Here is a 27063-nt window from a genome sequence, read left to right on the forward strand (position 1 = left end):
CTACTATGGTTACTTCGATTACTGGGGACAAGGTACCATGGTGACCATCAGTTCAGGTAAATACAATTTCTAAATATCCTAGAGTATGAAATCTAGAAATAATTTCTGGAAGTAGATCACCAGGATATTTTTTTCTTTAGAGTAGATCAATTCAGATAAAATCAACCCATAGGTTAAAGAATATGGAGGAATTAAAATAGTATCTAGTATCATGTAGAAATAGTTAAAATGTGATAAAATTGGAATTAAATATAAACGAGTGACTAGAGACAGAGTGCAGTCAATTGGAGTCTTTCTGCTGGCTTTGAACATACCCCAGAAGAGAGAAGGCTTTTAGTGCTAGAGAACTCAACAAAAATCTCTTTGTGTAACGTGAACTTTGATTACTGGGGCCAAGGAACTGCAGTCACTGTCACATCAGGTACTTGTAACTTTAATCTTTTCTTTCCTCTCTTCCAAACTTAATGAGGCAAAAGAACTGAAATTAGAATGACTCTCAATTTTCATAAGTTTGAAAGGTGGATTTTGTTCCAAAGTGTGTCAGAGTTAGAATAATTGTGGAGTGAAGACCAGAATAATTATGAGGTGAGGATCAAAATGATTAGTGGTATGATAGGGTTAAAATGACCATTAGAAAAAATAAACTATTTGAAATCATTAGAAAATGTGAATGGGTTTTTGTGCGACCCTGACAAGAGATTTGAGCAATGTGATTACTACGGCTTAGACTACTGGGGTCAAGGAACCATGGTCACTGTAACAACAGGTAAAAATTTCTAATCATTTCAAACTCCAAAATGTGTGCATGAAAGTTCTAGTGAATTAACAAATATTGAGTTTGATCGAAAGCCAACTTTAATCAAGGGAAAGATTACCATTGACTTCCCACTGAGTTGGCTCTGGATCAGACCCAAGAAAAAAGAAATTGCACTTTATTTGACTCTGTAGATTGCTTCGGTATTAGATGAGATGAAATTTCATAGATTCCAGTGACTATAATTCACTGTTAGGCAAAATTAGACTGAAGGCAGTGATCATAAATAAGAATAAATGGTCAAACATTCATATTCAGTAAAAAAAATCTAGATTCTTTGCATACTAATAAGAATCTGGAGGTAATTATAAGGGTAACTGAGGGAAAATCCAAGATAAATAGTTATAATCAGAAAACTGAGATAAAAGACAACTTGTCAGACTAGAAATGTTGGTATATCAGGGTTGGCCCATTCCATGTAGAAGTCTATCTAAATTAATATCTCTGTGGCTGAAGCTAAAATCAAAGTAGTAGGAGGTTTTTGTGGAAACGGCGCAATCAATTTTATCAACGTGACTACTATGGTGCCTTAGATTACTGGGGACAAGGGACTATGGTCACCGTCACTTCAGGTAAAAAATTCCTCCTCTTTTCCAATCCCTATTACTGCTAACTGGTTAAATTGATTAATCTTATAGAATGATCAAGTTGTGAGACTCACGAGTGACTCCCCACCTCCAAGCTCTTGTGGGTTTTTTTCATAGGGGACAAGGCAATGAGGGCAGAAATGAACCTGAAATAATAACTAGTATAAAAGGGAATTAAATACATTATGTGAATAAATGAAGGAGGCTGGGCTGGGAAAGTCAGTGGGTTTTAGCCACCTAGACCATGAGTTAGAACCACTGTGACTACAATGCTTTTGACTACTGGGGACAAGGAACAGTGGTGACCGTTTCCAGTGGTAAGTTGGCTCCTCGTTTTCATGTGTAGTATTAAGTCATTGGTGAGCATGTTAAAACAATATTCTCCTTAGGAAGCTGCATTTTTTCAAACCTGGAGGTTAGGCACTGCCGAGTTTCTTAAACATCTGTTTAAATTCTGTGTAGACCTGTCCTTCCCTTAGCAAGTGGCTTCATTATAAAACAGAATATAACGTTCCAAAATTCTATCGGATGGTAAAGTCTGACCCTAGAGCCTTTGAAGTAATTGTCAAAACATCCACTGATCTCAACCAAACCAGGATTTTCCTTGTAACCAAGATCCCAATGAGCTCTGAGGTTATTGCTTAGGTTAACAGAATAACTGTCTTTCCGTGTATAACCGATTCGATTACTGGGGTCAAGGGACCCTAGTGACAGTAACAACAGGTAAATTCCAAGCTCTGCTATTTCTCTTCTGTCTTGTGGTCTAGGCTGTAACTAACCGTGTTCTTGATTTATGAGGGTCTTTTATTTTTCATTTGAAAAACAGCTCTTTAAAATGTGGTTAGAGCCACAATAGGGACTGGAAATTTCTCTAGCTCCAAATTTGCAAGGGCACTTCTAAAAGACTTAAAGAGTTTGAGTGTTTTAACTTTTGCCATGGTTGTGTGAGAGGTCCCGATCAGGATCAGTTTAGGTTTTTGTACGCTGTCTAATGGAGACTCTAGCAATGTGATTACTTTGATTACTGGGGCCAAGGGACCATGGTCACCGTCACTACAGGTACGAATTTTATTCCTATTGAAACTGTTATTTTTTAATTTTGAGGGTTTTTTTTAAATTAGGTTCGGGGGTGTCTTTTACCAGCATAGCTTTTCCCTTTGTCAGCTCCTCCGGGGGGGCTATTCTCAGCAATATGGAGGGACAAAGTACTAATCCAATCCTCGCCTTCCCCCTTAAAATGGGTTTAATTCTTTGGGTCTGGTCTTAAAATCATCGTTTGGAAGGAAGTTTATGTACAGCCGGAGGCGAATATTTATTTCTGTGGGCTTTGCGTACTGGGGACAAGGGACTCTGGTGACTGTGACAACAGGTGAGGGCTTTTTTTTATAGTGTTTTATTACTTAGATATCAATCAGAGATCTTGAAAAGGTGCAGTCTGAGGCAGCATAGAAAATGCATTGGTTCTGTTTTGTTGGCCAGGGGAACAGTCTAAACTTTAACTCTGAATTAAATTAAAAAGAATCTGGTTGGGGGGACGTTTGGGCAAGTAGAAAATTATCTGAGAGAGAAAACTTGATAGAATCGATAGATAGACTTGAAATTCATTGCATCTGAATCTTTAAGTGGCTAAATATCTCTATGAACCTGGTCCTTGATCAAGCTATTTGTCTCTCTGATGAGGACAGGAGGATAAAATTATAACCTGAGAGGGTGTTTGTAAAAAAGAACAGATCCCAATTTTTTAGACTGAATCAAAAATGCTTCTAATTTGTTACTTCAGGCAGATTAAGATGTTTCTCCAGTTCAGTAAATCATAAACTCATTTTAAAAAACAGGTCCCTAATCCTATTAATCCCAGTTAGTTAATTAATTGTCTGGGCAAGGTTATTGTAAAACTCCAGCATAGACATGTCCCGGTGTGATAACTGGTTTGACTACTGGGGACAAGGAACTATGGTCACCGTCACATCAGGTAAATAATTATCTTTCTTCTGTAACAATTTCAGTCATTTGAGATGGTTGTTGCCTTTGCCAAGAATCCGACTCAGCTCCTGTTGAAGTCAATGGGACCCTTTCCATTGGCTTTACTGGGACTTGGATCAAAACCCTAACCTGTCTTCCATACCACCAATGCTCTGATATTAGAGCAAAGGCCATTTTCTGTGTTCCCTAGCAAATCAGATATCTTTTACCCCTTTGAATTCTGTTCCCTTTTTAATTTTGTGTTTCAAGGTCTTGGTAAGATCTCTTTGTAGAGTGATTGCGTGGCAGCCTTTTAGAAAGAGGTTTGAATTAGGTCCACTTCCAGAAATGGTTTATTCTGATCATAGTCTCCTTGGCTGGGGTTTTGAAAGAGTCTCAACATGGTTCGGCACCCACTGAATGTCAATGGGAGTTGAGCTCCTAAGTCCACTAGGCTCCTTTGAAATCCTCTGGAAGCCAAAACTCTTAGGGTCTGATCCAAAGCCAATGGGAAGATTCCAGCTGAGCTGGATCAGACCCTTCAAACTAGATTCTCAGTCTGTCTCTATAGTCTACTGACTTCAATAGAGCATTGCTAATTTGCACCACTTGGGGATCTGGCCCTAGTTCCTTGTGATGGCCAGGCAATAAAACTCTCCCCGTTTGTTTTACATTGAAAAAATTTCTAAAGAAAAGGGCCGGGGGTGTAGGTTCTTGTGAACCATTGTCCAATAGATATGTCATTGTGATGCCATCTTCGAATACTGGGGGCAAGGCACCATGGTCACCGTAACATCAGGTAAAAGATTTTAACTCTACATTTTCTATATTTGTAAGTGTTTAGAAGGGCATAAATGGGAAGATAATCTAGTTCCTCTGGATAATGCAGGATTATCTCTTCTAGGGTATGTCTAGGGTCTTGTCCTGTTAATATTTAACTATCTCAGGCAACTTCTTATTCTATTTTTTTAGTCATAAATGGCAAATAAAATAGGATGGGCTATTGATTGATTGACAGGGTTTTTAACTCATTGCCAGATTGCTATTTTAATACATCAGCTAATTGATAGTTGAGTTTATTAATCCAAATAAAGACATGAATGAATAAATAAATAAATAAGGATTTTTCTCTGTACATAATAGTGAGGAAAGGCAATAAAATATCTGTGCTTCTAAAATAAAAATATTTCCATGCTAGGATATTTAATTGTAGACTTAATTAAATGCCAGTTAGATAAATAATATCACTTTTATGGCACCTTTTATTTTAATGTTTAACTGGAATTTAAACATGATCAGGTATTTCTAGGATAATTTTTTAAAGTATTTTAGATCTTCTAAGCCCGCCAAATACATAGTAAAAATAGTGATTCATTGCATAGATAGGGTATTGATTAGAGTGGTTGATTAGAGTGATAACTATGCTGTCTGTGACCGGGGACAAGGAACCCTGGTCACCGTTACTTCAGGTAAATCAATATTATTTTTGCTCGTATGTCTAATAGTGAGGGAAGGAGGTTCTCTGTGTGAAAAGGGTCCCATCCTGCAATCTATAGTCTCCCAAAGTCCAACTGAGTTTGGGGGTATTCTTATGCCTGCCAATCGTAAATCAAACCTCTCTCTATTCCTATACACCCCAATCTCTCTATCTCATTATCTATCTTTCTTACTGTATATCTAATTTTATCTAATCTGTCTATGCAATCTGTCTATTCAATCTCTGTCTCTAATCTCTCACTCTATTTTTTCCTATCTATCTAATTTATCTATCAATTTATATAGTCTATCTGTCTATGCGAGCTCCTTGTGTTTCATATCTAGCTATTTATCTTACATTTCTGAGGATAAATTACCATTCTCACAATGACCCACATAAAACTTTAAATTTTGCCTCCTCCAACCCAACCTTCTGGCATTACAGCCTGCAAATCTGACTTAAACTATTTAGCATGATAGGACTGAGTTTAAAAATAATTGTCAAATTGATTTCTCTGTTAATATTGATTTATTGGTCCATAGGCCAGGGTTATTTATGGTTTTTTCACGTTATTGTTGTTGAAAAAGATAAATAATCAGAAGCAATATGATTAGGAGGAAAATTTCACTTAATTTAAATTAAAGGATCAGATGGAAAATACTTAGCAATAGTTAAAACTAAATAATGACTTTCATTAAGATTTAAACTCTTAAATGTCTAAGTCGCTGTTGAAAATTGGGTTTAAGTTTATAGATCACTTAGTTGCTTTTGAAAATTGTATCTATTTGTCTAATGAACAACTCTAATAGAATTCAGTGAACATTTTAAAAGACAAAGACAAATGTTTCATGTTTTGTTACCATGGGGGAAATTATTAGAAAGCTTTTTTTGATAATTATTAAGCTAATAAATGTTATGGGTAAGATTAGTTGCCGGACTGTCATATTTGCCCCAGAAAATCTCCCCTATAACTTTGATGACATGCTTCATTTTAAAGTTTAATCTAACAGAAGATCTATTTTCCCCTGATGGTACAAACCAAGTATTTATTCTCTATTCAGACCCTGGGGTTTTCAATGCCCTTTAGATCAAGCTGAGATTGTCAAAGAGGTTCAAGGGGTTAGATGTGGAACTTCCAATGCCTTTCATGGCTAATTCAGCCTCAGTCCATTATAAAATGGATGCTAGGAATTATTAATACTTTAAAAAAAGAGAGATTTTTGACACTCACACTCCTATTAAGTAGCACTTTACTCCTGGAGCAGTCATGTTCAATCAGCAAGACCACTGCTGGATTAAAGTGCTACTCAGAGTGTCTCCATATCTGAATTCACAATAATTAATCAAATAAAATAAAAGTGTTCCTTTGAGTGTAGAACCAAGATGGCCGATTCTGGCCTAAGGTAGTTTAGCCTCCAGCTGGCAGAGGTTCGTTTTTCAGTTCCCTTTATTTTTAGACCAATGTTTCCATAAATAGCTGTTCTGATTTCAAAAACATAACCCCCTTGGAGTCAGTTTTGCATGATAGACCAGAAGGTTTCAAACAACAAAGTCGCATCTGTTGGGTATGAAAATAAATTCTGAGCAGGTGGCAGAGATCAACATGTTGATAGCAGTCTTGGGCTAAATTAAGCTATTGTTGTTTTCACTTGAAAATACAGGCTAGATCTCCCTGCAAAGGACTTTGAATGATTATTATTATGCACAAATCTACTGCTTTGTCTTAAACAAGAATAATTTCATTCTACCTTCCCAGATGACCTTTTATTAAAGGGGGAAATAGATTAGCAATTGCTTAATCTTCCTTTTCAGAGAATAATTTATTTGTGATTTCCTAGTCAATCTTATAATGAACAAGAAGAGTAAAATCATAGAAATGTAGGGCTGGAAGAGAAATCAAGGGGTCTATAGCCCCCCCAGGCTGAAACAAGGTTAATGGTTTCACAATCAGTGTAGTAGTTTGTTCATTTAGTTATTTAAAGTTATCAAGCAGGAAACCTGAGGGAAATTTTGGTAGGAGTTTGTGAGCATGTGAAGTTGAAAAATAGATTTTACTATCTAGCCAGATTTATAATTGATGCAATTAGATAAACGTACGCACCTGAATGCAGTCTAATTTTAACCAATTGTATCAGATTTATCTATAAATTTGAATGAAATAAAAGTAATTAGATTGATGAAAACTTTAATCAAAAATTGAATCTGAAATAAATAAAAATAGCCTAATTGTATTTGTATTCATATAATTAATTAGATTCATTTAACAACTTTAATCCAATAGAATTCAATCTGTAAAATGAATTAGATTGATAAACAAGCATTAAACCAATTGAATTTTTCTTGAGTAGAAACCAAAAACCATCAACAAACATTTAATAAATTATTTGATTTTAAATTTGATATCAAAGACCCACAGCTGAAAGAAGATAAACCTGCATTTGCTTTAAATGATGTTCAGTGGCAGAAATTTTATCATTTTCCAAATCAGAACTTTATGTGATATTAAATCATATACAAGTTGTGTCAAGGAAAATGTTTTTAATTGAGAATTTTTTAATAACTTTGTGTTTCATGAAAATATTTGAACGTGTATTCAAATCCCAATTCAATTTTAAAGAGAATATTATCAGCCATGCACTTCCATTTGAGATATTTTTACCAAGACATAAAAATTATTTGGAAGACAAGAGATATTTAAGAAAAAATATCTACGAGGCAATTAATGAATCTATCACTGGAAATGGAATATCAGGAAAGACATAATATCCCATCTCAGCAGGGACTCAGTTGGTAAGAAACCTGATTATCTTTTTTAATATCTATCTTTATTTAATGATCTTAAATTGATGCAAAAGCCTTTTTATTTCCCCACTAAGACTTGCCTTAAAATCTCATTTATTTATATTCAAACAATTTAGAAAATAACTTTTAGATTTACTTTGAAAGACAATTATATCCTCCACATCTATAGGTGCATATTTATGAATATTTTGTTAGAAATAATTTCCGGGTGGCTGTAGATATAACTTTATTAATATCCAGTTTGTCAGTTAATACTTCTATAGCGATCAAAAGAAAATATTATTCATTAATAAGAAATGGACAGTCAATAATTATTTATAAATCACTCTGGAATTTTGATTTATTTATATGATTTCAGAACTAATATTGAATTTCAGTAATACACTCAGTTTATAGAATTATTAATAGTATATTTTAGAAATTACTCTGGATTTCTTTGATAAGATAGAGTCTGACAGTTAATGTTAATTTTTAGTGCTGTACAGCAGTGGCTTTTCTCTATGAATGATTTTTTATAATACTTGTGTGCCAAAATGCGAAGGGTCATTGTGAATTTAGCTGAAGTTAGCATCAATGCTTAGCTGAGTTTATTTTCCAAGTAAATATCTTTGTGTTCGTCATTCTGTGGTGGTGTAAAATCAGACAGAGAGAATTGTGAACTGAGCTGATTGTAAAGAGTCAGGTTTGTTTTCAATTCTTTTGGCAATCAGGGATTTCAGACTCAGTTCCTTGAGGAAAACGAGGGAGCTAGAGCTCCTGACTTGGATGAAATTAGAAATGCAGGTTATACTTTAATTTCGGGATTAATTTGCTTTTTCATGAGGGTGAAAAAAGGCAGATTTTTGGGAATTTAACTGAAAGGAATGAGCTGGCCTCAACTTTAAATGCTTTTCTTCCCTCTCATTAACCGGTTTTAGCACAGTGTAAAGTTTAAAGAATGTATCCCTAAATTTAATTACAAATTCACTCCTGGCGTGATTCATGGATTCATAGCCGGATATTCTAAATACTAAGTAACCTTATTAATCGAAAATTTCTTACCCGTTTGGCTGAGTGGAAATACGTGATTAATTGGAACGATTTCTTATTTAACTAATAGACTTTTTTACATTCACAATTTAATTGAATAATTCACTAAATAGAAGGTTCCTGATAGATTGAGGTCGGACTGGTCCCCCGATCTGGCTCCTTTGTGTTGGGTCTCTGTCAGCACCGGACTCACTGAGCAGGGTCCTTGTCCCCGGTGGTACCGGATCCCCACTACCTGGGTCTGTGTCAGCACCGGGCTGGGTGAGCAGGGTCCTGGTCCTCGGTGGCACCAGTCCCCCTAGCTGGGTCTGTGTCAGCACCAGGCTCCCTGAGCAGGGTCCTGGTCCCCGGTAGCACCAGTTCCCCTAGTTGGGTCTGTGTCAGCACTGGGCTGCATGACCAGGGTCCTGGTTCCTGGTGGAACCGGATGCCCCTAGCTGGGTCTGTACCAGCACCATGCTGGGCAGGGTCCTGGTCCCCAGTGGTACCAGATCCCCTCATCTGTGTCTATGAGCACCAGGCTGGGTGAGCAGGTCCTGGTCCCCGGTGGTACCGAGTCCCCCGAGCTGGATCTGTATCAGTACTGCGCTGGGTGAACAGGGTCCTGGTCCCCAGTGGTACCGGATCCCCCTAGCTGGGTCTGTGTCAGCACCGGGTTGGGTGAGCAGGGTCCTGGCTCCAGGTGGTACCAGATCCCCCCTAGCTGGGTCTGTGTCAGCACTGGGCTGGGTGAGCAGGGTCCTGGTCCCCAGTGGTACCGGATCCCCCTAGCTGGGTCTGTGTCAGCACCGGCCTGGGTGAACAGGGTCCTGGTCCTCGGTGGTACTGGATCCCCCTAGCTCTGTCTGTATCAGCACCGGGCTGGGTGAGCAGGGTCCTGGTTCCCAGTGGTACCAGATCCCCTTAGCTGGGTCTGTGTCAGCACCGGCTTGGGTGAGCAGCGTCCTGGTCCCCAGTGGTACCGGATCCCCCTAGCTGGGTCTGTGTTAACACCGGCCTGGGTGAGCAGGGTCCTGGTCCCCGGTGGTACTGGATCCCCCTAGCTCTGTCTGTATCAGCACCGGGCTGGGTGAGCAGGGTCCTGGTTCCCATTGGTACTGGATCCCCCTAGCTGGGTCTGTGTCAGCACTGGGCTGGGTGAGCAGGGTCCTGGTTCCCAATGGTACCGGATCTCCCCTAGCTGGGTCGGTATAAGCATTGAGCTGGGCGAGCAGGGTCCTGGTCCCTGGTGGTACCGGATCCTCGCTAGCTGGGTCTGTATCAGTACCGGGCTGGGTGAGCAGGGTCCCAGTCCCAGGTGGCACCAGTCCCCCTAGCTGGGTCTGTGTCAGCACTGGGCTGGGTGAGCAGGGTCCTGATTCCCGGTGGTACCGGATCCCCCCTAGCTGGTCTGTGTTAGCACCGGGCTGGGTGAGCAGGGTCCTGGTTCCCAGTGGTACTGGATCCCCCCTAGCTGGGTCTGTATCAGCACCGGGCTGCGTGAGCAGGGTCCTGGTTCCCAGTGGTACCGGATCCCCCCTACCTGGGTCTGTGTCAGCACCGGGCTGGGTGAGCAGAGTGCTGGTTCCCGGTGGTACCAGATCCCCCCTAGCTGGGTCTGTATCAGTACCGGGCTGGGTGAGCAGGGTCCCAGTCCCAGGTGGCACCAGTCCCCCTAGCTTGATCTGTGTTAGCACCGGGCAGGGTGAGCAGGGTCCTGGTCCCCATTGGTACCGGATCCCCCAGCTGGGTCTGTATCAGCATCGGGTTGGGTGAGCAGGGTCCTGGTCCCCAGTGGTATTGGATCTCCCTAGCTGGGTCTGTATCAGCACCAGGCTGGGTGAGCAGGGTCCTGGTCCCCGGTGGTACCGGATCCCCCTAGGTAGGTCTGTGTCAGCACTGGGCTGGGTGAGCAGGGTCCTGGTTCCCGGTGGTACCAGATCCCTCCTAGCTAGGTCTGTATCAGTACCGGGCTGGGTGAGCAGGGTCCTAGTCCCTGGTGGCTCCCGTCCCCCAGCTGGGTCTGTGTTAACACCGGGCTGGGTGAGCAGGGTCCTGTTCCCTGGTGGTCAGGGGTGGCTCTAGGCATTTTGCCGCCCCAAGTACGGCAGACAGGCTGCCTCCGGCAGTTTGCTGGTGGAGAGTCCGCCTGCGGGAGGTCCACCGAAGCTGCGGGACCAGCAGACCCTCTGCAGGCATGCAGCCGAAGGCAGCCTGCCTACCACCATGACGGCACCGATAGAGCGCCCCCGGCAGCTTGCCGCCCTATGCACATGCGTGGAGTGCTAGGGCCTGGAGCCGCCCCTGCCGACAGTACTGGATCCCCCTAGCTGGGTCTGTATCAGCACTGGGCTGGGTGAGCAGGGTCCTGGTTCCCGGTGGTACCGGATCCCCCTAGCGGGGTCTGTATCAGCACTGGGCTGGGTGAGCAGGGTCCTGGTCCCTGGTGGTACCAGGTCCCCCCCAGCTGGGTCTGTATCAGTATCGGGCTGGGTGAGCAGGGTCCCAGTCCCAGGTGGCACCAGTCCCCCTAGCTGGATCTGTGTTAGCACCGAGCAGGGTGAGCAGGGTCCTGGTCCCCGGTGGTACCGGATTCCCCTAGCTGGATCTGTACCAGCATCGGGCTGGGTGAGCAGGGTCCTCGTCCCCAGTGGTACCGTGTCCCCCTAGCTGGGTCTGCGTCAGCACCGGGCTGAGTCAGCAGGGTGCTGGTTCCCAGTGGTACCGAATTCCCCCTAGCTGGGTCTGTATAAGCACTGAGCTGGGTGAGCAGGGTCCTGGTCCCTGGTGCTACCAGATCCCCCCTAGCTGGGTCTGTATCAGTACCAGGCTGGGTGAGCAGGGTCCCAGTCCCGGGTGGCACCAGTCCCCCTAGCTGGATCTGTGTTAGCACTGGGCTGGGTGAGCAGGGTTCTGATTCCCGGTGATACCGGATCTCTCTAGCTGGGTCTGTGTTAGCACCGGGCTGGGTAAGCAGGATCCTTGTCCTTGGGGGAACCAGATCCCCCTAGCTGTGTCTGTATCAGCACCGGGCTGGGTGAGCAGGGTCCTGGTCCCCAGTGGTACTGGATCCCCCTAGCTGTGTCTGTATCAGCACCGGGCTGGGTGAGCAGGGTCCTGGTCCCCAGAGGTACCGTATCCCCCTAGCTGGGTCTGTGTTAGCACCGGGCTGGGTGAGCAGGGTCCTGGTTCCCAGTGGTACCGGTTCCCCCTAGCTGGGTTGGTATAAGCATTGAGCTGGGTGAGCAGGGTCCTGGTCCCTGGTGGTACCGGATCCTCGCTAGCTGGGTCTGTATCAGCACCGGGCTGGGTGAGCAGGGTCCCAGTCCCAGGTGGCACCAGTCCCCCTAGCTGGGTCTGTGTTAGCACCAGGCTGGGTGAGCAGGGTCCTGGTTCCCAGTGGTACCGTATCCCCCTAGCTGGGTCTGTGTTAGCACTGGGCTGGGTAAGCAGGATCCTTGTCCTTGGGGGAACCAGATCCCCCTAGCTGTGTCTATATCAGCACCGGGCTGGGTGAGCAGGGTCCTAGTCCCCGGTGGTACCGGATCCCCTTGGCTGGGACTTTGTCAGCACCGGGCTGGGTGAGCAGGGTTCCTGTTCCTGGTGGTACCGGATCCCCTTAGCTGTGTTTGTTTCAGCACCAGGCTGGGTGAGCAGGGTCCCTGTTCCTGGTGGTACCGGATTCCCCTAGCTGTGTCTGTTTCAGCATTGGACTTAGTGAGGGGGGTCCTGGTTCCCAGTGGTACCGGATCCCCCCTAGCTGGGTCTGTATCAGCACCAGGCTAGGTGTGCAGGGTCGCAGTCCCTGGTGGTACCGGATCCTCCCTAGGTGGTCTGTGTTAGCACCGGGCTGGCTGAGCAGGGTCCTGGTTCCCGGTGATACCGGATCCCTCCTAGCTGGGTCTGTATCAACACCGGGCTGGGTGAGCAGGGTCCTGGTTCCCGGTGGTACCAGGTCCCCCCTAGCTGGGTCTGTATCAACACCGGGCTGAGTGAGTAGGGTCCTGGTTCCTGGTGGTACTGGATCCTCCCTAGCTGGGTCTGTGTTAGCACCGGGCTGGGTGAGCAGGGTCCTGGTTCCTGGTGCTACCGGATCCCGCCTAGCTGGGTCTGTATCAGCACCGGGCTGGGCGAGCAGGGTCCTGGTTCCCGGTGGTACCAGGTCCCCCCTAGCTGGGTCTGTATCAGCATTGGCTGGGACAGAGGATTCCTCGCGTTACCAGCTGTCCAAGCCCATGCTGTTGTTAAGGTTGCAATGTCCCGTTTTGTTCTGTATAATCCTCTGGTTTTGTTGGGTTTAGTCTGAAGAGTTTGGCCTTCTCTCATTCCCGTACCCATCGTCAGTAATTCTGGGCCAGCCCCTGGCAGGACACAATCAGTTCACATCCTGGGTGGCACCAACTCTCCCAGAGAGATCTGTCCCGTTTGGGCTGGGACAGAGCATCCTTCCTTCAACCATTCCTGGGCTTTGTAGCAGGCTGCTTTGGGGCATATCTAGGTTGTCCGTTGTTACCTGCGGCCACCTTGCCAGACCAATATAAGTGTCCCAGTATAAGAGCTCTGGGGGCTGGTTCGGTTCAGAATTTGGCCAGATCTTGGTCTTCCCCAATCTGAGCTTTTGTTCTGGTTTTGGCAGTATTTGGTGATAGGAGGAAGGTGAAGGAGGCAAGAAACAATTGATTTTCTGGGCCACGTCCCCAGTTGGTGTAAACAAGGTGTCCCTTCATTTGAATCAGCGGGGCCAGATTCCCAAGTGGTGTAAACTGGCTGAGGTTTCTGCTTTGTGAGAAGAACAAGAGTGGAGGAAAACTGGTGGGGGAGAGGGAAAAATAGCAAGATGGAAAGGGAAGGAAAGAGGCGAGGAAAGCTCTGCAGAGACATTGCTTAGGCTGGAGGGCACACTCATGTGTTTGTGTTTCTCCAGGAGCTCAGTTTCTCCAAAGGCTTTGGGCTCTTGGAAGCAACTGGGCCTCAGTGGGAATTTGTACTGCCCAAACGTGCTGCACTGACCATCTTTTACTGCACGTTTTTAAGCAAGCACGGAGCGGCAAATCTTTAGCTCTTTCCACGGGGTAGCCTGGCTCACGCCTCAGCTCTGCACTGCTCCCAGTGCTATTCGTATGGGGAGGTGGCTTTCAGCCAGGTTGACCCTTTGGGCAATGCAGAATGATGCCACTTTTTCAGCAGTGGTGCACCATGGGAAAGTGGGGGGGACAGATGTTTGCACTGGGTGGGTTGGCAGAGAATGATGTTGCTGATTAGGGCTCAGCTGATGCTGAGTGACAAATTCAGGAAAGAGGGACTGATCACGGACATTCAGTGTATGGCTGTTGGGAACCATCCATTGACTGAGGGGGAGAAGTTGGTGTTGAACATCACTACATCCTTGCAGGACCAGAGAGGCCTTAGAGTCTCACAAGCAAAGGGGGATTGAGGCATGTCAAGGGAACTGGGGCCATACACACATGAGGACTGGGCCATATATGCATAAGAGTACGTATACAAGAGGACTGGGCCATATATATAAGGAACTTGGGGTCCTATGTCTGTATACAAGGGGGAGCTGTGCCATATATACAAGGGGGCTGGGTTCCTATGTCTGTGTATACAAAGTGATGGGCCATGGGTCTGTATACAGTATGGACCTGGGGCCATATATGACAACTTTTAAATCAAGCTTGGATGTTCTTCTGTAAGATCTGCTCTGGGAATCATTTTGGGACAGTTCTCTGGTTCCTGTGATACATCAGACTAGATGATCACAATGGTCCCTTCTAGCCTTGGAGTCCATGAATGTTCAGGTGCATCAGGTGTTATATGTGCACACAGTGGAAGCTAGGACCTTCAACGTGGGGACTTCACCCCCAGGAGTTGTGCTTTCCGAGTGACTCATCCCAGGGCGATGTATATCTGAATGTGGGATAACACTTGCTTTTTTCTCCCCCTAACCAAGCAGCAATTCTCTTTCTCACATTGAGCAGCTCCCTACATGCCCCATGGTAGTGCTTTAATGTCTCTTCTCTGCCCTTCTCCCACCCATCCCCACCCTTTCATTGTTTTGATTCTCAGCGACCCCAGCTGCCCCGTCTCTTTTCCCACTCATCTCTTCCTGCGGGGCCGACCTGAGCCAAGATCCTGTCGCACTGGGCTGCTTGGCTAAGGACTTCCTTCCGGACTCAATCACTTTCTCCTGGAATGATAACAAAAATGCCAGCATCACCGATGGCATCAAGAAATTCCCTTCAGTCCTGAATACAGCTGGGACCTACACTGCCACCACTCAGCTATCGGTCACCGCCTCCGAAGCACAAGGAGTTTTCTATTGCTCAGCTGAGCACCCAAATGGGATTAGGACTGTCCGTGTAGATCCACATCGTCCTTGTAGTAAGTAGTTTCATTCTCTTCTTCTGGACGATATACACAATCACTCACTACCCAGTGGATAATTGCAGGCCTTTGGACTATAGTATCTATGTCCTCTGGGGAGAGGCTCATCAGAAAAACACTAATAGATATACACATAAGAAAGAGAAGAGCCCTATGCTCCTTAGGGACAGGATTCTTGGGTTCTATCCCAGCTCTGGGAGGGAAGCAGGGTCTAGTTGGTCAGATCAGGACATGAGAGCAAGGACTCTTGAGTTCTCTTCTCAGTTGTGGTGTTTAATGTTGACCACTTAAATAGCAACATGTTAGCTCCTTCGTGGCTGGCCATTCTACCAGAAACTCCATGCTTGGGTCTGTGGGGGTGGAGCTTGTGACTGTGGGTAGAGCTTATGAAGGGGACCCCCCTATCCAGACCGAGCACTGTGCTGTAGTGGAAGGTGGTTTGGGTTGCAAGCCATTCAGCTACTGGCTGGTAGCAGAGCCCATCAGATGTAAAGAAAGAGACTCAGGCCCTGTAGGCCCCATACACACATTGTCGACTTTGCATATTGTGCATTCTGGGTGCCAAGTTCACATGTGATAATTCTGTTATCCCCACCTCCTTGCTTTTGTCTTGCATGTTAACAGCTACTGAACCCAGTATGACCATCCGCCCCCCAGCCAGAGACCAATTCCTAGAGCCCAATAAAACCTCCACCATCATCTGCAGCGTTAAGAACTTATGCAGCCAGGCCGTTACCCTGAAGTGGCTGAAGGAAGGGGTAGAGGTCAGCTCTGGAATCCACACTGTTGGCCCTGTCTCCAGTGGCCGTAATGGTTACACCCTCAGCAGCGAACTGACTGTCTCGGAGAAAGATTGGGATAACGACCGTGTGTACAGCTGCAAGGTGGAGAGCAAGAATTTCAGTGACATAAGGAACATTAGCAAGTGTTTTGAGTGTGGAGGTAAGTCATGACCTTCAGGGGTTCCATCCCTCTCTGGAATGACCATGACGCATCCCCCAGCTCTGCTCGGGGGTGTCCATGTAACCCCCATGCTAAGTGGGTGAGAGTTTTTTCACATGCTCAGAACCCATGTTTGGGGCCAGGTTTTCAAAACAGCTCCTCTCTCACTAAGCCCTTCTGAAAACTCTGGCCTTAACTCTCCCCAGCGCACCCCTAAACTTCCTTGATTATTCTGAACAGCATAGATCCCCATGAGAGACTGTGGTTAGGGGCATGTCTTAGCACCTCTGGGCCTCAGTTCCCCATCAGTACAATCAGGATAAAAGCATTTCCCTCTCACTGGGATGTTGTGAGGCGCTCAGTAGTAATAGGAGCTAGATGTATACCCCATAGATAGATCAATAGATTATTGCTTTCAAATTTGTCCATGTTGTCCAAGACAGGAACAGCCTGTATAAATTAGCCAACTGGACTTGGCACAAGAAAAATTGAAATGAATTAAGGCAATGGGCAACTGGGCATGGGATGAGCCCTCTACAATTAATACAGGGATCTGAGATGCAGCCACAGGGGATCCATCGTCCAACAATGAGATACAGTCACCCCTGGGGTGGAGTGCAGGGGCTGTTTAACAGGCTCACAGCAAAGTTGCAGAGCGCTTTGTGGCAGGAAGTGAGGAATTCCTCATACACATTAAAACTCCCTCCTAACATTAAAATTAAGGGAAGCTTCTGACTCACAGAGTTGATGCCCATCTGTTCTGGGTAGGGCCATCTTCTAGGCACTAAGAGCAACACAATTATTTTAAAAATTACACAGCCCACTGGTAGTAAAATGAGAATTTTCACCCACCTCTCTTTGCTTCCCACAAGGTGAGTGTTCCCCTTCTGACATCGGCACCCAGCTAATCCCGCCTAATTTTGCTGATATTTACATCCGCAAATCGGCCATACTGACCTGCAGGGTCATTAACATGCAATCCACGGAGGGGCTCAACGTGATCTGGATGAGAGAGGATGGCAAGGAGCTGAAGACCAGTATCGGAGAACGCAAGGTGCAGAGCAACGGCCGTTTCAGCGTGGATGCCACAACCTCCGTGTGCGCGGATGAGTGGGAGAGAGGAGACGAGTACACCTGCGAAGTGATTCATCCAGAGCTCATCTTCCCCCTTAAAAAGACTTTGACCAAACAGCCTGGTAGGTGACCCTCTTCTGTCAGCTTGATTGTGCTCACAGCTGGTCATTACTGACACGGGACCAGATATTTCATAGGGGACGGGTGTTGAAATACCCATCAGAAGGGAAAAGAATTCTCCATCCTCTAACAGTTTTAAGCTGAGCTTTGCAATGCTATGTAAGGTGTCCAGCTCCCATTAGAAATTAGTTGGAGTTCGATGTCCAATTCATTAGGGTGACTAGAAAATCCCACCCTTGGTCTGTATCTCAAGCTAATAATTCACCCCCACCACCTCTCAGGCCATGTAACCCTCAAGGATTCCCACCTAAGGGCGGGCCAGTGGTCTATGCAACCCACCATGGCAGAGAAACCCATGTCCACTGCATTAGACCAGGACCAGGAGCTGTGAGTCCAAGGACCCCTTGGTCCAGCGAGGTCACTTGTTCAATCGTTCTCCAACTTTCTCTCTCTTTGTACAGTAACCAACAGCCACGCTCCGTCCGTCTACATCTTCCCTCCTCCTGCCGAGCAGCTGGCCCTCCGCGAAGCTGCCACCGTCACCTGCCTGGTGAAAAGTTTCAACCCTCCTGACCTCTTCATCAAGTGGCTGAGCAACGGCGAGGAGCTGAACGCCTCCAAGTACATCAGCACCCAGCCCATCCAGGAGTCCAGCCAGCCGCTGCTGTACTTCGCCTACAGCACCCTGCAGATCAGTGAACAGGAGTGGAACGCCGGCAACACCTACACCTGCTTAGTCGGACATGAGAAGCTACCCCTGCAGGTGACCCAGAGGACCGTGGACAAGTCCACCGGTAAACCAACCTTGGTCAATGTCTCCCTGGTGCTGTCCGATACCGCCAATACCTGCTACTAACCGTCGTGCCGTCCCATCCCTCACTGTGCCTCTCACTCCTCCAACTGCTGTTTGGAAGGGGAGAGGTCACATGGCCCCTCCTATGTGTGTGTAAAATAATGGTGTTTCTGGAATGGAAAATCGTTGGCTGCATATTTTAAAAAAAATGTTAGAAATAAAGTCAATTTTGGGAAAAAAATGGAAACTATTTAAGTCCTTTTCTGGGGAAAATACCAAGTGATGTGTCCTCAGAGATGGGGAAGCGTTTCCAAGAGTTCATTGCCCATATGAAATGGAAACTGGGCACTCGTGTTTGCACTGCAGTCATGGTTCTCATATCTCTTTCTTTCTTTCTTTCTCTCTCCAGCCCTCGCTCCCTCTCACAACCGTCTCCTTGCTAATCTCAGATCTTCCACCTCCCTCTCATGCCCCTGAACACAATTAGCTTGATCCTCAGTTACTTAATTCCTGCTGATACTTATTGACTTTGGAAGAGAGTGGGGCCAAAGTAGCTTTAAACTCTCTTTCCATTCCCTGCATTCTCCCGGTCTCAGAGCACCCTTGGGGCTGCTCTAACATACTCACTGCTTTCCTATAGGCCCTGGGAAGCAGACAATAGACACATCTGATAGCAGTGAGTGCCAGCCAGACTACACTGGACAAGTACTTCTGCAGAACCCTTACACCAATTCTCCATCTGCCTAGGGGATCCTTTGCTCAGGAAATGCTCTCAGGGAGTTCTTTCTGCCCACTTTAAGGTAACTTTGCAGTGCCAAAGTGGTGTAATTCAGAATCAGGCACAGTCTCTGGTATCCAATTCTTTCATGATTATCACACAAGGTGACAAGAAATACTCAGTCTCACACGCAATCTCTGGTGTCATTACACTCACAGTCCAACACATAGGCTCACAAGAAGTATTCCAGTCTCATATATGGTTCTTTTGGCATTCGATGCACTCATGGTCAACCCACAGGGTAATCTTGGCAGCTAAAGGTTCTTCAGGCTCGTGGTTTCTCTTAAATGTCTGGTCTCCCAAGAAAATAAAAGATCAGGGACATAAAAACACATAACCACAATGATGTTGAATATATCACAACATTTTTTCATGCCCACTGGGATCTCCCTTTGAGGTATTTTGCTGATGCGCACAAATACCTGCACAATTTACTGTCGGAAGACAGGATACTGGGCTAGCTGGACCGTTGGTCTGACCCAGTGTGTCCGTTCTGATGTAACAATCAGGGTTTGTTTATCCATGCCTGGTAGACCTTTCCCTTCAAGTTGCTTTGTAAAGACTTTGTGCCTATGTGGCAATGCTTCCATACTTCGGGGCATTGCCTTTGTTCATGATGAATCTTAAGGAGCATTGCACGCACCCAGTAATCGTTTTAGTCACCACTGAAAACCTGTACGATTCACGGCATCTATCGCCTCGTGACTCCAAAGTGTTCCACCGGGCATCATGGCCCCCACCTACTGCCTTTTGTACACTGGACCCTCAGTCTACTTCTTAACAGGACAGGAGCACAGATCACCAATAAAAAACAACCACTCTCAAAGCTGGCCCAGATCAGCCACCAAGGCAGGGGGAAATACCCTGCTCACACAAGTTAACAACCCAATGGTGGGCAGCGTCATGAGACTGGCATCCAGGGAAGGATTTGCAGATACTGCCTACAATATTCATATTAATCTCAAAACACAAGAGTATTTAGTAAAAGAGCGAATAAAGGTGCAAAGGAAAGGCATATGGGGCCTTCAGGCTCTGGGGTACTGACTCTGATCCTACCCCACTTCAGAGGGATTAGCTGGTTCAGGAGTGTCAGAGAATGGCATACAGGGCATTTCCCTTCTAGGAGGCGCCAGCTCTGATTCAGTCCCTAGGGGCAGGGGGCTGCTGGCTCAGGGCTGCAGGAGATGGGATATGGGGCCTTTCCTCTTTCATGGGCACCAGCTTTAATCCAGCCACACATTTGCTAGATCAAGAGGATCAGGGCATGAGCTATGAGTTCTTTTCCTCCTTCATGAACTGGTTCCAATCCCATCCTGGATTAGTAGTGACCCAAAATATTTCCTGTTACGCAGTGAGTGTCAGACCAGTTCTTAGTGCGATAGGTACCATCATCGCATTATATAAGAATTTAGGTAGGTGGCTAATGGGGTGTGTATGGAGACAGATTTTGCAATGAGTTAACGGATAGGCAGATAAATAGACACACACTAGGCAAGGAAGGCTAGATAGAAAAGTACCTGCCAGAATCACATGAACTGAAGGCCTTGCGCAAGGAAGTTCTCTCTGCTGGCAACAAAGAGTTCTTGTTGGGCGTCTTAATTATCTACTTCCTGTCAATACAAATTTAAAAAGTAGGGATGGTTGAAAAAAATCTGTCTAAATTGCTTTAGGTGGAAATTTAGGGTTTCAGGTCAAATGATATTTTTCACAAAGTTTCTGCTTTCCACAGCAAACTTTGATTTATTTTTTTGTCAAAAATGGAAGGTTCTAAATCCGGAATATTTCAACTCTTAAATGATTCTTTGGTGCCTCATGGGAGTTGTAGTTCGCGTGCTCCCATTCTCCTCTCCGGGCCAGGCTCCCCAGCGAGATTTCATGTCCCATAATGCACCGTAAGCATACTTCTCCTGGGATGCACTGCCTCTCCTTGAGAAAAGGCAAGAGTGTGGAGTATGCTGGGAGATGTGGTCTGACCAAGGAGCCTGGGCTTTAGACGAGGATGGACAAATAAGACTCCTGAACTACAACTCCGATGAGGCACCATGGTGCCATTTTCAAATTGAAATTGTTCCATTTTTGCACGAAACATTTCAGTTTTCAATCCAAACAAATTAAAATTTTACACTGATTTAAGAAAAAAAAATTCTGACCAACTCAAATAAAAAGTGCCATGAACCCATCAGTATCTGTCACAGATGAAAATCCAACCTTTTCAGAAAGCTCACTTTGCAATATAGCTCCATTTCCTCCACCCCCAACTCTGGGCTCAGGAGAGTCTTTTCAAAACAAGAGTTGTCCCACAACTACTCATGCTAAAGTCACAGTAAGACACCTCACCGCATCTTGGATACAACTTACATTCACACAAGTCCTTTCTTTGGTATGAAACGTAAAACCAGATCTCAACCATCCATGGTCATTCAAGATCCCCTTGTCGTTTCCCCCTTATCCAATTTCTGTAGCAGGAAAGAGCAGAAATCTGAGATTTCCCATTCACCCAAGAGATTCAGAGAAGCTTCTGATCTGAATCATCAAAACTTTTGAAGTCTATTCATCGTTACTTTCCATGGTTCTCAGTTCAGGAATCAAAAACCTTCATGACTTGGTCTTCTTCAGTCATTACCACCAACTATTCCTCTTCACTGTTGTTCATTCTCCCATATGCTCCCTTTGCAGTACGAGCATACAGCCTTTAAAGTAGAAGTGTTGGTCGGAATAATGACCATGCTAGTGAAGGGGCGACCAGCGCAAGGACTATGATACATTTGAGTCCCTCTTAATAGTCCCTCAGAATAGGGCTTTCAAGTTGCACAAGCCCCTCTGCATAGAAATTAACATCATCCATTTTCAGTTTGTAACCAAGAACACCCAGAGACGTGCCTGCAGGGAGCAGATCCTGAGCAATTTATAGGTAGAAATATATTCATACGTAATATTCTGTGGTCAGAGAAGAACATGCATATAGACATGTAGGTCCATAAATATCCCCTTCTCTCTCTCTCCTCCACCTTTCAATGCTTCAATTCTATATTTTTTATGGAATAATTTAGCCAAAGATTTCCAAAGAAGCCAAAGGGGCTTGGATGCCCAATTCTCAATTAAAAATAAAAGATTCCCAAGAAATTGGCATCCAAATCACTCAGGTTGTTTTGAAAAGCCCAGTCTTAAGTTTTTCTGTCTATCGCCAGACACACTCATCTGCTGTTGGTCTGTCTATCCATTCCCCAACTCCAACTCCTCACCCTTGAATTCAGTGCAAACAAAACTCTCTACCTCTTAAAATATTAGCCATCAAAGACACTTCAGAAACAGCCTCTTAAAAGCATGGGGAGAGATTTTCAAAAGACCCTGAGCAGTGTAGGAAATCCCACTCTTTGTCTCTTTCTTCACCCTTGGGACCATGGAGTTTCTTCATTGGATTAGGCCGTTGAGCTGCCAAGTCCAACCTCCCAACTCCCATTGAATCAGATCGGGAGCTCCCCAAGTGGAGTCAATTGGCCAGGTCCCCAGCTGGTGTAAACTTGCTGTATCTCCACTGTCTACAATGGAGCAATACCAATTTACACCAGCTGAGAATCCAACTCTACATCTTCCACAGGGAGGGGAAAGCCCTCCATTGAACCTGGTTGATGACTTGCTCTGGGAGGGAACAGAAATGGCTTGACCTCCCCTGATACCAACACCTCCAACATATCTACTGGAAACTCCACCTAACCCAATTCCCCTCCCAACGTGCTCCTCATAGCAGTACTCAGAGATTCCACTGGATGATGCCACCAATTGGTCCTGACCCTGTGTATGTGTGTGTTGTCCAAAGTTTATCTAGATGGATTCATGGATGCTGAAGAGGAAGACTTCTACAACCTCTGGACAACAGCCTCCACTTTTATTATCCTCTTCCTCCTGAGTCTTTTCTACAGCACCACGGTGACACTGATCAAGGTAAAGAGGAGATTTGTTGCTGCAGGAGGGGGAGGAGAGGAGAATGCCCTAGTCTAGACTGTGATGCATCAAGGGGAATGTGCTTGGAAATTGGGGTTGGAGCTTAAGGGAGTTAGACACCCAATTCCTATTGTTTTTTAATAGGAGTCAGGCGCCAAACTCCCAGCCTGGCAGATGCACTGGGTTGGATGCCTAGTGGACCCAAATGAGATCACAATAGTACATTAGAGAGGAGATTGGTTGCAATTGGTGGAGAGTCCAGCAGACAGGCAAAGCGAACAGAGGGGTCCAAAATGCTAGCCTCAATGACAACACCATCAACTTTTGTTCTTATTTAGGTCCCTATAGTCTCATTGTGATAGGCCCTGCATGCACACATGAGACACCACCGCCTTTGCACCAAAGAGCTTGCCATCTATTACTAGAGAAGGCAAAATTGTTGCCCTCAATTTACAAATGGAGAACTGAGCAATAAAGTGACTTCCTCAAAATCTCACAGAGTCTTTGGCATGGTCAGGACTCTTGAATCCAACCCAGTGTCCTAAACATGGTGCCAGCTGACTTCTCTGCTAAACACTGTCAAAGCCAAACTCCAGATGCACCACCATGTAACTGAGGGATTAACTGAGGCTAGAGAGAGACAAAGGTAGTTGGTTTTGGCCAAGGCTGGTCTTTTCAAGGGAACCTAAAGACAGAGGAATAAAAAATTGGCCTTTAAATTGGCATCTGTTGCTTAGTGCAAGCACATGTAAGCAAACAGTGTGAACAGATGACACTTGTGCCAAAACCCATGTTCATCTCATCAGTTGCAAATCTGCAGCTCCCATCAAAGCCAAGAAGGAGGTCTTCTCGTTGATAAAGAAGACCAGGACTCTGTCGCTCACGGAGCTCTCATCCTGATCTCTCATAGTTAGAGACTAACTTAAACCTAGAAGCATGTGGTTTAATATCCTCTCAGAATTATTATCCACGTTGACTATAACTCTGCATATTTTTGGTATCCACTTAAATATCCAGTCCAACCTAATCTTTGTGAAGTGCTTAGATACCACAACTAGGCTAGGAAGGCAGCATGGTGTAGCGGCTTGGGGCCAGATTTTCAAAGATATTTTGGTGTCTAAATCCCTTTAAAAATCTGACCTTTGGTCACTGGGCTAGAAGCGTAGACTCCTGGGGTCTACTTTGACCTTGGACAAGTCACATCCACTCTCTGCTACTCTTTCCCCTCCATCTGGTGTGTGTCCTGTCTATTTAGACTGTAGGCTCTTCAGGGCAGAGATGGCTCTTATTACAGTGCCCAACATAATGGGGTCCTGATCTCAGTTGAGACCTTTTCCTGCTACCATAACATAAATCATTACTAATAGGACATAGACTCATAGACTCATAGACTCTAGGACTGGAAGGGACCTCGAGAGGTCATCGAGTCCAGTCCCCTGCCCTCATGGCAGGACCAAATACTGTCTAGACCATCCCTAATAGACATTTATCTAACCTACTCTTAAATATCTCCAGAGATGGAAATTCCACAACTTCCGTAGGCAATCTATTCCAGTGTTTAACTACCCTGACAGTTAGGAACTTTTTCCTAATGTCCAACCTAAATCTCCCTTGCTGCAGTTTAAGCCCATTGCTTCTTGTTCTATCATTGGAGGCTAAGGTGAACAAGTTTTCTCCCTCCTCCTGATGACATCCTTTTAGATACCTGAAAACTGCTATCATGTCCCCTCTCAGTCTTCTCTTTCCCAAACTAAACAAACCCAATTCCTTCTGCCTTCCTTCATAGGTCATATTCTCAAGACCTTTAATCATTCTTGTTGCTCTTCTCTGGACCCTCTCCAATTTCTCCACATCTTTCTTGAAATGCGATGCCCAGAACTGGACACAATACTCCAGTTGAGGCCTAACCAGCGCAGAGTAAAGTTGAAGAATGACTTCTCGTGTCTTGTTTACAACGCACCTGTTAATGCATCCCAGAATCACGTTTGCTTTTTTGGCAACAGTATCACACTGTTGACTCATATTAAGCTTGTGGTCCACTATGACCCCTAGCTCTCTTTCTGCCATATTCCTTCCTAGACAGTCTCTTCCCATTCTGTATGTGTGAAACTGATTGGCGACATAGACATTGATATATCAGCATCCAGGCAACTGATGGGATCATAGATCTCCAGAGGTTAGGAACAGGATGTTCAAAGATGCCCAAGTGGAATTTTGAAAGAAAAACTTTGTCCAACAACTCAGTATGCAAGGTCAAGTCCCATCTGACACGTGGAAATTCAGGAGTTTGTGCAGAGGTGGAAATTTGGAGGCCTAGATGAAAAACTGGTCTTCAAACATCCACCTGAGATTTTCAAATCTCCTGAAGTCATTTAGACTTGGAACTGTGTATCCAGATCCCTTAGCCACCTAGAAAAAAATCTCAACCTATGTTTTTCTGTCATCTTCTTCTTGCAAGGGTCCTAGGACCAGATTCTGGACCTCCTTACTCAGGCGGAGTAGTATAAGAACTGGAACAGAATAGAGTACAATAAAATATAACAGAACTGCACTGTGATGAAATTAATGGGATAGCAAGAAAAATAACTTATTACTCAACATGAATAGGCTGGCAGACTTTGGAATTCAGTGAATGTGACTTGTGTCCTACATAATGGCAATTTTACCATTTCAGGTGAAATAAACCCAACAGCCCAAGATTGTTCCAGCCAAAGGAGCCCACGGAAAGCGATTTTCCTGAAGAACAGTTCCAAACTTTGCTCCACTCTGTCACCTGCATAATTGCTGTGTTCACCTGCCTGTGGAACGTTCTCAGACATCATCTGAATGTAACTGGACTTTCTGTCTATTGTTTATGCTCTTTCATCTCCATTTTTAATGCACATTTGGCCAGTTTTTTATTTCTTTCTGTCCTGGTAATCTCTGCTTTATGCAAAACGCAATCTCTGCTAGCATAAGAAGTTGCACATTAATGGATATATGTAATCAAACTGCACAACTTGTCGTTTCCCCAGGCGTTTGTACTTCTCACTCTGTACATATTTTTCATGTTGAAATAAAGAGATTTATTATGTTGACATATCAAGAGCTTTCTTGTGGATCCTTACTGCTACTTGGTACTCCCTATTACGTGTAAGCATTTCACAGTAACAAATAATAGTTTTCTTTGCCCTTACGGCTCACAGAGTTTAAAGCCAGAAGGGACCAGTAGATTATTTAACCTGACCTCTTACAGAGCACAGCCCAGAGAACTTTACCCAGTAATTCATGCATTGGAAGAAATTATTCTACTCTGTTATCGTAAAAAACCCTATGTGCCCAATACCTTGTGGTTGGACTGGAACCTACCTTTAGGAAGAGACATCCCATCTTGATTTAAAGAGTCTAAGTGAAGGAGAATCCATCACCTCCCTTGGGAAGCAGTTCCAATGATTAATTTCTCTCACTGCTAAAAAGTTGCCTTTTATTTCTCCTTTGAATTTTTGCCACCCCTGGATCTTGATACACCTTTGTCTGCTGGATTAAAGGGTCCTTTACAATCAGAGATCTTCACCCAGTTGCCTCTGAAATTTCTCTAAGGGTCCGCTAAATAGACTGGACTCTCTAAGTCTCTCTCCAGACCATATATCTGCACCCAGTACATTAGGGTCTTATCTCCGTTTGGTCCGATAGGTATCATGATACTAGAAGAGAGATGAACAACATCAAAGCAGTTGGTAAATACTTGTAAAATTGCTGACACATTAAATGGGCAAAATTAAAATTACAATGCGATTGTAGGAAATTATCCTTTCAAAGCACTACAGAGTTCTGCAACTGTGGTTTAAAATTCTGTAGTAACACTAACACATGACGCAGTATGTTGAGTTGACATTGCAGGATAAGATAAGATAAGAACCTGTCTCAGGTTCTTAGCTGATGCCAACACCACAATGTCTTTCTCTGGTCTGATCTATTGCATCATTCAGTCTCAGACATGATAAACGCAGTCACGGTCCAAGATTAAACAAGGTTCAGGGCTTGGTATGCAGAGACCTCAGCTTGTTTAGTACCATGGTAAATGCACCATTAAAAACCCTTTTAATCTTTTATGAAAAATACAGAAAAGAAGAAAACCAGGTAAAGCCTGTGAAATGTAACGTGTTAAATCCAGCTTTCATTTTAACAACATCCCTGGTTCCCCTTCATCCAGACAGATTTTAGGAGGAAAAAAGCCCTTGTTTGATGGTCTCTTTAGATGGTATCAGAGATAGTAAAAACTGTTCTTTCGAGGAAAAGAGACGAAATTAGTTGAGATGGGCTGGGGCTGTCGCTGTCGCTGTTGTTGTTAAAATCTGATCCTGTTTCCTAGAAGACAAAGCAAACACACATAAAACG

At 44.8% G+C, this 27063-nt stretch overlaps 2 gene segments (V, D, J or C); both read left to right on the top strand.

Annotated features, from left to right (window-relative positions):
• On the top strand, positions 1 to 25765 carry LOC127031860 (Ig mu chain C region membrane-bound form-like). The segment is given in 7 exon segments: positions 1 to 56; positions 14720 to 15034; positions 15662 to 15979; positions 16852 to 17175; positions 17635 to 17967; positions 22562 to 22686; positions 25361 to 25765. Coding segments are annotated over 7 exon segments (1443 nt in total).
• The window catches only part of LOC127031857 (immunoglobulin delta heavy chain-like), a 413673-nt gene that overhangs the window by 125568 nt on the left and 261042 nt on the right, over positions 1 to 27063 (top strand). The window contains 1 exon segment of the C gene segment in view: positions 2406 to 2460. Coding sequence covers positions 2406 to 2460 — 55 coding nt within the window.

The sequence above is a fragment of the Gopherus flavomarginatus genome, chromosome 11 (assembly GCF_025201925.1).
Source record: "Gopherus flavomarginatus isolate rGopFla2 chromosome 11, rGopFla2.mat.asm, whole genome shotgun sequence".
Taxonomy (NCBI): domain Eukaryota; kingdom Metazoa; phylum Chordata; order Testudines; family Testudinidae; genus Gopherus; species Gopherus flavomarginatus.